We start from the raw sequence: 14,057 nt of genomic DNA, 5'->3' as shown, positions 1-14,057 counted from the left end.
TTGATTCCTTCTCTTTCCATCTTCTGTATATTACAGTATATTATTTCCACTTTGTTCATGTAATAAAATACAACTTTGTTTGTAGAAATATTAAAATTCTCAAAGTGGTGGAGCTGCACTCTAACAAAACCCAGACTGATGTTAGATGCTTATTAATTAATTATGTTTTTATTATTTTGTTGATCTTGGAGAGAAAGTTTAACCCAAAGCTAAAAGAACATCATAAAATTAGTCTTTGAATTTAAATATAGTCTCTGTGTGCTGAGTCGACATTAATTCTGTGGTTTTCCCTGAATATAAACAATGTGATTAATCACAATTAATGACAGAAAATTGTGCAATTAATTAGTAAATTATTTTAATCGATTGACAGCTCTAGTAAAGAGACGTCACAGTTTCAGGTCTGATCTGAAGTTCTCTGAACTTTCAACATTTCCAGTGATGAAAACAAAACGCAGCCTGGACAACCAGTACTCATCTTTTATTTGTGTCCGATATTGAATCAATAACAGGATTAAAAAGCTTGACTTTCAGCATGTATATAATTTAACAATGTTTTTACAAATGTACACGTTTCCAGCTCGGTTGCTTTACCGACGCTCAGGAATAGATTGATAGAGTCAGAATCAGATGTCCTCCTCCTCCAGAGCAGAGCGGCCGGCCGGACAGCCGCCAGAGGACCAACGTCATGTCCCACGTTGTCCCCAGCGTTCAGGGAAGGTCAGCACGACGTCCTGCCGCCAGGCCGAGTTCGTAACGAGTTCAAATGAAGTATGAAGAGAATCACCGCTGAAACACCTCAGAAAATAACTGCTTCACATTTCTTTGCACTAAAAACCAACGTTTGATGTTGAGATTTTACTGCTATTAGATGTTGAGCAGTGAAATGAACCGTTTCCTTTGTTTTAGTGCAAAAAGGTTAAAGTTCACCAGAAAACAGACGTGTCCTCGATTTAAAGCTCCTTTTGATTTGTTCCATCAAAAGTCCAAAAATGACTTTATGCTCCAAATGTGACCAGACATCTCAGGGCCGTGTTTCTCCTCACACCGGGGCGGTTTGTAAAGTCCTCTCTGGGCCGGGTCGGGTTCTGATCTGGTTCTGAATGTTTGACCACCCTGTGTTCCAGCCTTCAGGACGAGTTTTAATGAAGCTCATTGAGGATTTGAAGTGTTTTATGTGCAGCAGGGATGAAGTGGTGAATCGAGGCACTTCAGCAAACTTGATATTGTGCAACACTGATGACAGTGAAACGAACTGAAACGGACCGAAACGGACTGAAACGGACAAAGACGGAAAAAGTGAAAGATCCTGAAACAGAGTGAAACGGACTGAAACAGGCTGAAACGGACTGAAACCAACTGAAACAGGCTGAAACTGAAGATTAAACACTGTGATGGAGTCTAGAAGCAACGTCCAAAATGAAACAGTGAAGTTTTGTGGTTTGAATCCAGCAGATTCTTCTTGTCACTGCAGTGAAACAGACACTGTCCAGATGTGGAGACACGCCTGGACAGAAGCGGTGAAGAACTGCTGAAGCCACGACATGATGTTAATGCACAGGAGTGGATTTCTAAAGCTGACGCCGGAGGAGCTCCTTCTCATTTAGATTTCACATCCCAACATTTCCAGCCAGCAGCAGCATCATGTGAGCTCTGAACGATGGTCAGGAGGTCAGGAGGTCAGGAGGCTCTGACTCCAGCCAGAAGCTGCTCTGAGCTTGAACGTTCTCCGATAGAGAACCCTGGAGTCAAACTTTCAAACACTCTGCTGGGAATGAAAATGCAAAGTTTAAAGGAACCTTTACGCCTCACTGAAGAACAAACAACCTCCAGAATCCACCAGGAACCCTTTTGACACTTTAACTAATCAAATTCATCTGGAGCCACAAAACATGATGTAAAGCAGCTGCAGGCTGTGGACAGTCTCCCTGAAGACAGAGACGCTTTCAGATGATGTGGGACACGTGACCTTCAGAAACTTTTTCATTCTTCCCCAAATAAAAGAATCCTGGACAGCTTGTTGCAGAGCTTCGGTTGGAATTGGACGGATTTTGATTGGCATGTGGTTGTTTTGTTGTCAGGGAGGTGAACCTCGTTCTGCCTCACGGCACAGAGAAAGAAAAGACACAGAAGTGAGTTTTGGTGGCGCAGCTGAAGACATTATTCTGCTCTGACTCGCACCAGGCCACAAGCAAAGCACTTTGGATGAGCTAAAGTAAAGACACAGCTTCAACGTTTGGCTAAAAAGTCCTCGGACCCTCAGGTGACCCCGGGCTTCAGTTAAGACACTTCTGAGGATAGGACAGAAACCAAGACAAGACCAAATAAAAAGTCAGGCTTGATGCACCACGGAGAACCTGGGGGAGGTTTCAGCAGAGAGCCACAGTCTGATGAGGTCAAACATGCATCACAGAGGAACCTCTCCAGGCGGGGGCGGAGACGTGAAGGTCAGTGGATCAGGACGAGGGGGAGGCGGCCATGTGAGCGCTGGGGGAGGGGACGGTGGTGGCCAGGTTGTAGGTGGAGTTGGGGGACGAGGCCTGGGGCGACGCCAACGGGCTGTAGAGGGGCATGACGGCTGCAGGTAGCGCGGCGGTGGAGGTGGTTGGGGAGTCGGAGCTCACCTCGTCCCCCTCCTCGGAGTCCCACACCTCGCTCTGCAGGTAGTCTGCGAACAGCGCCTTGGCCCGCTGCAGCACCCGGCTCAGGTTGTGGCGCCGCACCAGGCGGTCGAAGTGCATGGCCAGCTCGTTGTAGTCCAGGCCGTTCTTGATGATGTGGTCTCGGTGCTCCAGCAGGATGGACAGGCACAGGAACAGCATGAAGGGGTTCCCCTTCCCGAACTCCTGGGGCGGCGGCAGCGAGCATGGCTTGACGGCGGGGGGCTCGGGCGAGGGGGGGTTGTTGGGGGACGGCCTGCCGCCGGACGGCGAGGGGCCGCGTCCGAAGCTCAGGATGGGGGAGGACAGCAGGGAGCGGGTCTGGGCGTGCGAGGGAGACGCAGTGGAGGTCTTGACGACGGCGGCGGTGGGCGAGATGATCCCGGTGAAGCCGAGCACCTGGGCGGAGGACGCCAGGGCTTTGGCCACAGTCTTGGGTAGGGCCTCGCCCGCGTCGGCGTCACTCGGAGACTTCGGAGGAGAGTCCGGAGAGGCGCCTGGCCAGCTGGAGGGAGACGCCGAGGAGGTGGGGGAGGAGCCTGTTTTCCAGGTGGGGAAGAGAGGAGGTGAGGACAGGCCGTCAGCGTCTTTGATGAGAGGAGTGCTCTCCTCCGTGTCGTCCTCACTCTCCACCGTGGACTGGCGTGTCGGGAGGCGAGCCTCTGTCTCCATCTCAAAGCTGTCTTCATTACGAGCAGTGTAATACTTAAACTCCCCGAAGCTGGTCTGTCTCTCGAAGGGACGACGCTGCTGATCTGTCTGCTCCGGCCTCCCCGGAGGACCGTTGCTGTCTCTTCGTCTCTTCTCAGAGGACGCCTGGGCTTCGTGTGTTCTTTCTGCTCCTGCCTTTTCTCTGGACGGTCGCATCATGTGTCGTCTCCGCTGCGTCTCTTGCTTCTCGTCTCCCGGGCCGCCGTGCAGCGTCTGGACATCGTCTCTGCGGGGCGGCGGGTTGTCTGCCTCCAGCGGCGGTCCCAGCAGCTCCACCTCAGTCTCCGGAGGGTCGGGGGGCAGAGAGCTCCAGGTGACCTCCAGCATCCTCAGAGCGTCGTCGAACACAAACTCCCTCTTCAGCTCCAGGAGGAGCCAGCGGTAGCAGAAGAAGAGGTCGTCGGCTCCTCGAGACACCAGGTAGGAGTAAAACTCGGGATCCGAGTACTGCAGCAGCAGCTTCAGGTGCTGGAACTTCACCGACATGAGTTGGCCGTCAGGGCGGAAGTTCCCCTCCAGGCGCTTCATGATGCCACAGAAGCAGATGAAGGCGTGCGCCTCGTTGTCCATCACTGCCAGGATGGGGGAGGCGATGTCACTCATACCCTGACAGTACGAAATCTGCAAAACAGGAAGAAGGTCAGAGGAACTGAAGATCTCAGCGTGGTGGGAGTCTGGTGCATTCAAAGAAAGAGAAACGCTCTCAAAACAGTCCGAGGATCGTCCCTTTAATACTCAGCAGTGTTTAGTGACTGAAGATTCAAACCCAATCTGTGAAATGAAGGATCAAAGAACGAAGGAGGAAATCTGGAAATCATTGATCTGGATTTAACGGTGACTGTTGGATGGAGCGCGCGCGCACGCACGCACGCACGCACGCACGCACGCACGCACGCACGCACGCTACCAAGTGACTGAATATTGATCGGAGGTGGAAAACCTGTTTGCTTTTTTTAGCCATTTGATCAGTTTTGACTGTTGAACAATTCCAATCTTTGACCTTTTGACTCTTTTAGTCGGAATTAAACATTCTGAAGGCAGTCTGGAGTGAAAATACAATAAACTACATATTTAGACATTAGGAGGCGTCTGAATAGAAGCATGGCTTGGTTGGTAGAGTGGTCGACTCTATTCCAGGTTCTAGTCCCTTCTCCACCTGTCCAGATGCCAAAGTGTCCTTGAGCAAGACACTGAACCTCCAATTGATCCCAATGAATTGACAACGCCTTGCATGGCTGCAGCCTCACAGAGCTCTGCACCTGAAGGAGCTAAAGGAGCTCACCTGAAGGAGCTCACCTGAAGGAGCTCATCTGAAGGAGCTCACATGATGGAGCTCACCTGAAGGAGCTCACCTGAAGGAGCTCATCTGAAGGAGCTCATCTGAAGGAGCTCATCTGATGGAGCTCACCTGAAGGAGCTCATCTGAAGGAGCTCACATGATGGAGCTAACCTGAAGGAGCTCACATGATGGAGCTCACATGAAGGAGCTCACATGATGGAGCTCACCTGAAGGAGCTCATCTGAAGGAGCTCACCTGAAGGAGCTCACATGATGGAGCTCACCTGAAGGAGCTCACCTGAAGGAGCTCACATGAAGGAGCTCACATGAAGGAGCTCACATGATGGAGCTCACCTGAAGGAGCTCACATGATGGAGCTCACCTGAAGGAGCTCACATGATGGAGCTCACATGAAGGAGCTCACATGATGGAGCTCACCTGAAGGAGCTCACATGATGGAGCTCACCTGAAGGAGCTCACCTGTGGGTGTGTGATGGCGAAGGTGGTGAGCAGGTCTGTGAGGGCCGTCAGGTGTGGGCTATCCTCGGAGCCAGCGTAGTAGGGGTGGGCCCGGTCCGTCCTCAGCACGTCCTTCAGAACGTTTCCCCGGATGAAGTCCAGGTCCTCGCCGCTGACCCGGGTCGTCCACTCGCTCTTCAGCTGGTCGTACTCCCTGGTCTTCCTCTTCATGTAGTCCATCCTCTCCTGCCCACTCAGGCCATCTGGGTAAACGTTGAGCAGGTAGCGCCACACCACCTGCACAGAAACAGAACCACACTCACTGCCGACAACTTCATGGAGAAGAAGAGGCGGAACCCGGAGAAGAAACCGCTGCATCACCTTGCGTAGTGAGGGCTCCACACCTCCGTGGTAGATCCGCAGTCGGAGCTCCTCAGGGCGGGTGAGCTGGCCCTGTCCGTTGAGGTAACTGTGAAACTCTGCGTCACTCAGCGGAGGCTTGAAAGGCTTGATCTCCTCCCCATAAGACCAGGCGAAGGCCTGCTGCACCCTGGACAGGGTCCGGCCCACCTGAGCAGAGGAGCAAGCAGACACTGAGACGGTGCACAGGGACTGGCGGGAGGGGGAGGGGCACCAAGGCATTTACCGCCCGAGGTAACAACCTGGGTCAGGAGAGACTGAGTGAAGGGAAGAGCAGCAGAGGCCAAAGTCCTGGTCCTCTCCGAGAACAGCTGCTCAGAGCCGATGACATCCTTCGGGCTGATGATGTCCCAGTCCTCCATGACGGGACCTGCAAACACAGAGACCACAAAGACCAGCGTCTTCAGAAGCTTCATCAGCTCATCACCTCCCAGGACATCGGTGAGGAGTGTTACTCCCACAAAGGAATACGCTCACTCTTTGTGTCAGAGAAGGACGGGACCGAGGTCCACGAGGACAAACACCAGCTCACTCCACTGCAGGAAGAAGATGTTAACTGTGAAACTTCTACTAGCAGGATTCCAGAGTTTTATTCTTCCTCTTGTGCTCCGACTACTGGACCGTTCCAGCATTTTATTCTGAAGCAGCAGATGTTACTAGGAACATTTAACGGAGTTTGAACTGTTCTAAACATCTATTCACTGTGGTTTTGGGACCATGTTTGAACTCTGAATGAATCACAACAAATATCTCAGCCAACAAAAGAGCATTTGTCCTCGAAGTCACCGTGCTGGAAGCAGAGAAATGAACAAGTGTGAGGATTTGAACCAACACCTGAATCAGAGCACCTCAAACCTGCAGGATATTGTGGGGTTTTCACAGATGGCTGTGTGTGTGTGTGTGTGTGTGTTCCAGGTGTGTGTGTGTGTGTGTGTGTGTGTGTGTGTGTGTTCCAGGTGTGTGTGCGTGTGTGTGTTCCAGGTGTGTGTGTGTGTGTGTTCCAGGTGTGAATGTGTTCCAGGTGTGTGTGTGTGTGTGTGTGTGTGTGTGTGTGTGTGTGTGTGTGTGTGTTCCAGGTGTGAATGTGTTCCAGGTGTGTGTGTGTGTGTGTGTGTGTGTGTGTGTTCCAGGTGGGAATGTGTTCCAGGTGGGAATGTGTTCCAGGTGAGTGTGTGTTCTTGACTTCAGTACAGCTCCAGAAGCTGTTCCTCTGGTCATGTTGACTCTTCACTAAAGCTCCAGAAGCTGTTCCGCTGGTCATGTTGACTCTTCAGTACAGCTCCAGAAGCTGTTCCTCTGGTCATGTTGACTCTTCAGTACAGCTCCAGAAGCTGTTCCTCTGGACATGTTGACTCTTCAGTACAGCTCCAGAAGCTGTTCCTCTAGTCATGTTGACTCTTCAGTACAGCTCCAGAAGCTGTTCCTCTGGTCATGTTGACTCTTCAGTACAGCTCCAGAAGCTGTTCTGCTGGTCATGTTGACACTTCAGTACAGCTCCAGAAGCTGTTCCTCTGGTCATGTTGACTCTTCAGTACAGCTCCAGAAGCTGTTCCTCTGGACATGTTGACTCTTCAGTACAGCTCCAGAAGCTGTTCCTCTGGTCATGTTGACCCTTCAGTACAGCTCCAGAAGCTGTTCTGCTGGCCATGTTGACTCTTCAGTACAGCTCCAGAAGCTGTTCCTCTGGTCATGTTGACTCTTCAGTACAGCTCCAGAAGCTGTTCCTCTGGTCATGTTGACTCTTCAGTACAGCTCCAGAAGCTGTTCTGCTGGTCATGTTGACTCTTCAGTACAGCTCCAGAAGCTGTTCTGCTGGTCATGGTGACTCTTCAGTACAGCTCCAGAAGCTGTTCCTCTGGTCATGTTGACTCTTCAGTACAGCTCCAGAAGCTGTTCCTCTGGTCATGTTGACACTTCACTAAAGCTCCAGAAGCTGTTCCGCTGGTCATGTTGACTCTTCAGTACAGCTCCAGAAGCTGTTCCTCTGGTCATGTTGACTCTTCAGTACAGCTCCAGAAGCTGTTCTGCTGGTCATGTTGACTCTTCAGTACAGCTCCAGAAGCTGTTCCTCTGGTCATGTTGACGCTTCAGTACAGCTCCAGAAGCTGTTCCTCTGGTCATGTTGACTCTTCAGTACAGCTCCAGAAGCTGTTCCTCTGGTCATGTTGACTCTTCAGTACAGCATCAGAAGCTGTTCTGCTGGTCATGTTGACTCTTCAGTACAGCTCCAGAAGCTGTTCCTCTGGCCATGTTGACTCTTCAGTACAGCTCCAGAAGCTGTTCCTCTGGTCATGTTGACTCTTCAGTACAGCTCCAGAAGCTGTTCCTCTGGTCATGTTGACTCTTCAGTACAGCTGCAGAAGCTGTTCCTCTGGTCATGTTGACTCTTCAGTACAGCTCCAGAAGCTGTTCTGCTGGTCATGTTGACTCTTCAGTACAGCTCCAGAAGCTGTTCTGCTGGTCATGGTGACTCTTCAGTACAGCTCCAGAAGCTGTTCCTCTGGTCATGTTGACTCTTCAGTACAGCTCCAGAAGCTGTTCCTCTGGTCATGTTGACTCTTCAGTACAGCTCCAGAAGCTGTTCCTCTGGTCATGTTGACTCTTCACTAAAGCTCCAGAAGCTGTTCCGCTGGTCATGTTGACTCTTCAGTACAGCTCCAGAAGATGTTCCGCTGGTCATGTTGACTCTTCAGTACAGCTCCAGAAGCTGTTCCGCTGGTCATGTTGACTCTTCAGTACAGCTCCAGAAGCTGTTCCTCTAGTCATGTTGACTCTTCAGTACAGCTCCAGAAGCTGTTCCGCTGGTCATGTTGACTCTTCAGTACAGCTCCAGAAGCTGTTCCTCTGGTCATGTTGACTCTTCAGTACAGCTCCAGAAGCTGTTCTGCTGGCCATGTTGACTCTTCAGTACAGCTCCAGAAGCTGTTCCGCTGGTCATGTTGACTCTTCAGTACAGCTCCAGAAGCTGTTCCTCTAGTCATGTTGACTCTTCAGTACAGCTCCAGAAGCTGTTCCTCTGGTCATGTTGACTCTTCAGTACAGCTCCAGAAGCTGTTCCGCTGGTCATGTTGACACTTCAGTACAGCTCCAGAAGCTGTTCTGCTGGTCATGTTGACTCTTCAGTACAGCTCCAGAAGCTGTTCCTCTGGTCATGTTGACTCTTCACTAAAGCTCCAGAAGCTGTTCCGCTGGTCATGTTGACTCTTCAGTACAGCTCCAGAAGCTGTTCCTCTGGTCATGTTGACTCTTCAGTACAGCTCCAGAAGCTGTTCTGCTGGTCATGTTGACACTTCAGTACAGCTCCAGAAGCTGTTCCTCTGGTCATGTTGACTCTTCAGTACAGCTCCAGAAGCTGTTCCTCTGGACATGTTGACTCTTCAGTACAGCTCCAGAAGCTGTTCCGCTGGTCATGTTGACTCTTCAGTACAGCTCCAGAAGCTGTTCCTCTAGTCATGTTGACTCTTCAGTACAGCTCCAGAAGCTGTTCTGCTGGTCATGTTGACACTTCAGTACAGCTCCAGAAGCTGTTCCTCTGGTCATGTTGACTCTTCAGTACAGCTCCAGAAGCTGTTCCTCTGGACATGTTGACTCTTCAGTACAGCTCCAGAAGCTGTTCCGCTGGTCATGTTGACTCTTCAGTACAGCTCCAGAAGCTGTTCCGCTGGTCATGTTGACTCTTCAGTACAGCTCCAGAAGCTGTTCCTCTGGTCATGTTGACACTTCAGTACAGCTCCAGAAGCTGTTCTGCTGGCCATGTTGACTCTTCAGTACAGCTCCAGAAGCTGTTCCTCTGGTCATGTTGACTCTTCAGTACAGCTCCAGAAGCTGTTCTGCTGGCCATGTTGACTCTTCAGTACAGCTCCAGAAGCTGTTCTGCTGGTCATGTTGACTCTTCAGTACAGCTCCAGAAGCTGTTCTGCTGGTCATGTTGACTCTTCAGTACAGCTCCAGAAGATGTTCCTCTGGTCATGTTGACTCTTCAGTACAGCTCCAGAAGATGTTCCGCTGGTCATGTTGACTCTTCAGTACAGCTCCAGAAGCTGTTCTGCTGGCCATGTTGACTCTTCAGTACAGCTCCAGAAGCTCTTCCGCTGGCCATGTTGACTCTTCAGTACAGCTCCAGAAGCTGTTCCGCTGGCCATGTTGACTCTTCAGTACAGCTCCAGAAGCTGTTCTGCTGGTCATGTTGACTCTTCAGTACAGCTCCAGAAGCTGTTCCTCTGGTCATGTTGACTCTTCAGTAAAGCTCCAGATGCTGTTCCTCTGGTCATGTTGACTCTTCAGTACAGCTCCAGAAGCTGTTCCTCTGGTCATGTTGACTCTTCAGTAAAGCTCCAGATGCTGTTCCTCTGGTCATGTTGACTCTTCAGTACAGCTCCAGAAGCTGTTCTGCTGGCCATGTTGACTCTTCAGTACAGCTCCAGAAGCTGTTCCTCTGGCCATGTTGACTCTTCAGTACAGCTCCAGAAGCTGTTCCTCTGGCCATGTTGACTCTTCAGTACAGCTCCAGAAGCTGTTCCTCTGGTCATGTTGACTCTTCAGTACAGCTCCAGAACATGGAGCAGCAGTGCTTTTAGCAGCCTCATAGAGCCGTTCTTCAAGAAGGATGGCAGGATGGATTTGATCTGCCAGTGATGGTGAGTGCTAGTTTATTTTTACTTCCTCTAGGTTAGATTGGCGCTGCTGTTGTCCTTTGGTGCAGTTATTGATTGTAGTGTTGTTTCCTATACAGCCGTGGCGCCGCCACCATTCAGGTACATCAGGTTTCAGGTTCGACCAACACAACATCGCTCCCTTCATTCATCTCCGCATCGCCTCGGTCTCCGTTATTGTCATTCACACAGACAGACGAGCGTGCATGCATGACAGTAGTGCACAAGACTCGCACAGTCCAAACCCTCGTCAGTCGCTATCGCCCCACCGTCCCCCCCCCTCTCCCTCCCATCTCCCAGGACTGGAACACCACCGCACACTACTGGTCTTACTGTCTTCTGAAGGCTTGATGTCCATCTTCAGCTGCAGGTGTGGTTTGGCTGCACTAACGAACGCCATGTCCAGATCCCAGTCGGACCCCAGAGCCAGGTAGGTTTCCGCTCCGCTCCGGTCTCGAGACAGGTAACTGATCCCGAAGTTCCTCTTCCTGGAGGGAGAGACGGAAAGTGCTGACTCTGCGTCGGCAGTGAGCTGCAGAATCTCCTGTAGCGATCGTCTTACCCGGTGAGGTCGAAGGCTCTGATGAGGATGTGCTGCAGAACCTCCAGCGATGTGATCTGAGGATCCACAGCGAAGGAGCGGAACTCCACCGGAAGCAGCCCGTCACACTTCTGGAACAGACACACACACACACACACCTGAAGGGTCGTCACGCCGTCTCACTCTTCCTGTTGTTTTTCTGGGATGTTAGCAGAGTCTTAAAAACCACACAAGTTATGGAGACATGGCGTCGCTGGAGTTCACAGGAAACCACCAGAAGGTCCTTTTCAGTACATTTAATCCTGGAATATACTGAAATTAATCCAAAGAACTCTCTTACTCTGCTTACTTCAAGGAGAAAGTATCCAATGTATGCACGTTGGTTCAGATTAGATTATCTCAGAATATTCTACCTTTTAATCTGGACCCTTGTTTTTGATGCGACCCGGGGAGTGGAACTGATTCCAGCCACCGGCAGCTCTATTTGATTATGAAGAGAAACGAGCAGTAAAGTGGAAGGACAGAATAAATAACTCCATAAATACAAGTACAACGTGCTGCAGACTCACATTTAGTCAAATCTTTTATGAAGAATCTGAATTGGACGTGTTTATCTTCACTATTACGTGGGAAACGTTTTTGACAATCGCTGCAGCGTTCAGCTTTTTACAAACTTCTCCGTGGTGATTTGATGCCAATGGGATCTAGATAGGTAGATCTTTTATTGTCATTCAAAATACACACAGGAGCACACATGAACAAGAACCTCCAGCAGAGAGAACATTCAGCAGAGAGAACATCTCTGTCGTTCCTCCAGCCAGAGAGAACATCGCCGTGGTTCCTCCTGCCAGAGAGAACATCTCCACGATTCCTTCAGCAGAGAGAACATCTCCGTGGTTCCTCCTGCCAGAGAGAACATCGCCGTGGTTCCTTCAGCCAGAGAGAACATCTCCACGATTCCTTCAGCCAGAGAGAACATCGCCGTGGTTCCTCCTGCCAGAGAGAACATCTCCACGATTCCTTCAGCCAGAGAGAACATCTCCACGATTCCTTCAGCAGAGAGAACATCGCCGTGGTTCCTTCAGCCAGAGAGAACATCTCCATGGTTCCTCCAGCCAGAGAGAACATCGCTGTGGTTCCTCCTGCCAGAGAGAACATCTCCACGATTCCTTCAGCAGAGAGAACATCTCCGTGGTTCCTTCAGCAGAGAAAACATCGCCGTGGTTCCTCCTGCCAGAGAGAACATCTCCGTGGTTCCTCCAGCAAAGAGAACCGTCCATCATGTTGGTGTGTTCAGTGTCTGACGATGCTTTTCGCTGGTGACAGCATTTAGCCTCCATGTCCCTGACGGAAGGAAGAGAGTCATGACGTTCTCTGACGTTCTCGGCCGTCCTCAGCGCTGTGGAGGTCCTTCCAGTGTGCAGCTGAGCCACTCCACCACACAGATGCTGATGGTCAGAACCTTTTCCATGGTGCTCTGATAGAAAGTGATGAGGATGCTGGCAGGCAGATGAATCTTCCTCCTCCTGTGAAGGAGGTTCCGACGCTGCTGCTCGTCACAGATGAAGAGGTGTTGTGGGTCCAGCCTCTGATCGGGTGATTTACTGGATCACATGCATGTTCTGCTCATTTCAGATTGTACATGTGTGAAGAATTATAATTTATAATTTGGTACATTTAGAAACAGTTCAGTGTGGATGACTCAAACACTTTGGCACACTGAACAATGCACCTAACACACGAGTCACTTTAACTACACGGCCTGCTGGACTGTTGCACTAACCATCACTGTACGCTGCAGTGGCTGCTTGTAATACTGGGGATAATACAGGTGTTAGTTTATTCTGTTTGTCTTACCTCTACGACTTGGGAACTGTGTATCCTTCTTAACATGCCTGGTTTGATGACAATAAAATGAGACTGATCAAAAATGAGGGGAAAAAAATTACTGTTCCATCGTTTGAACCATTGGACCCAAACTGATCTGTTCACCAGCAGACAGTTCTGTCAGGACTTCTTAATGTCCTTCATACAGCTGTGGATAATGTTGTGACCTGAATACCTAGACCAGGGGTGTGAGACTCAGGTCCTGGAGGTGCAGCCCTGCATGTTTACATGTCTCCCTTCATTAACACATCTGAATGTCCTGATGGGTCACCACCACATTCAGCCGTGTTGAAGCGGGGAGACGTGGAGAACATGCAGGGCTGCACCTCCAGGACCTGAGTCTGACACCCCTGGTCTAGTATAACTAGTACCGTGACGAACAACAGCATCCTGAATCATAACTAACCATAACTGCTTGTAACAAACCAAACCAGGTGGAAATGTTCTGATTATTTAAACTGTAAAGACGTCACTCATCAACAGAAGTGATGTATGAGGAGAATAGACCCATCCAAGATGGCTGCCACATTGATAGTTCCAACTGTGTGTGTGTGTGTGTGTGTGTGTGTGTGTTCAGCAGCTTCATAACACGTGACGTCATCAGGCACTACGTACACACGTACTTCCTGGCGCTGCGGATGACGTCACCTCGTCAGTGAGGCTGCTCGAGCTCTTTGTGATAGATTCTAAGCGATTCCAGCAGATTTTAATCGATTTAGTTCGAGAAGAGCAGAGCGAGACACCGTCACGAGTACATGACCAGAAGAGACACGAGCACAACGAGAGGTTTACACACACACACACACACACACACACACACACACACACACACACACACACACACACACACACACACACACACACACACACACACACACACACACACACACACACAGTGTCTAGCTCTGAGCTAGCAGCCGGAGCTCGGCTCTCCGGTCCGGATCCGGATCCGGCTCCTACCTTGACTTTGACCCGGACCACCCCCCTCTCCTCCTCGCTTGCCATGCTGGAGCCTCCGGACCGGGCCGGGCCGGGCCGGGACGGAGCGGGTCGGCGGGTCCTCGGTGGTCCTACAGGGACATGATGGACATAATGAGGAGCTCCAGCTGGATCCTTGAGTCCCTTCTTCGTCTGCTCTTGTGTCTGTTCTGTTACAGTTCTGCGGTCGCCCCCTAGCGGCCGGACGGACACATTACACCCTCCGGCTCCAGGCTGACCCCTCCAGACAATCCCAACCTTTTTCCTGACCTGAGGGACCAAACTTTTACCACCTTGGTCATTTAAAAAAATAGTTCTTAGAAAAATGCCACTTTTACAAGAAACGAGTGACCTGAGAGGTTTTGTGAGATACGTGAAATAAATGTGGACTCACCTATTTTTAAGAGCCCTTTATCAAGAGGGCTTCACGACCCCCCATGAATCTTTGGTGGCCCCCGCTGGACGGGACCC

The 14,057-nt window shown here is 50.6% G+C and overlaps 1 protein-coding gene across 1 annotated transcript; it reads right to left on the bottom strand.

The window, feature by feature from the left end:
- Positions 1-467: 467 nt before the first annotated feature.
- tbc1d25 (TBC1 domain family, member 25) lies at positions 468-13,752 on the bottom strand. The gene is made up of 7 exons (XM_080469055.1): positions 13,569-13,752; positions 10,743-10,852; positions 10,514-10,668; positions 5,771-5,898; positions 5,490-5,678; positions 5,130-5,405; positions 468-3,992 (listed from the first exon to the last, which is right to left on the bottom strand). The coding sequence occupies exons 1-7, from the start codon at positions 13,611-13,613 to the stop codon at positions 2,457-2,459; spliced, it is 2,439 nt and encodes an 812-aa protein (XP_080325181.1). The 5' UTR covers positions 13,614-13,752; the 3' UTR covers positions 468-2,456.
- Between the last annotated feature and the right edge of the window lie 305 nt (positions 13,753-14,057).

This window comes from Lipophrys pholis (genome assembly GCF_963383615.2).
Source record: "Lipophrys pholis genome assembly, chromosome: 8".
NCBI lineage: Eukaryota > Metazoa > Chordata > Actinopteri > Blenniiformes > Blenniidae > Lipophrys > Lipophrys pholis.
Note: the sequence above shows the minus strand (reverse complement) of the source record. Positions and strands in the feature narration are given on the sequence as shown.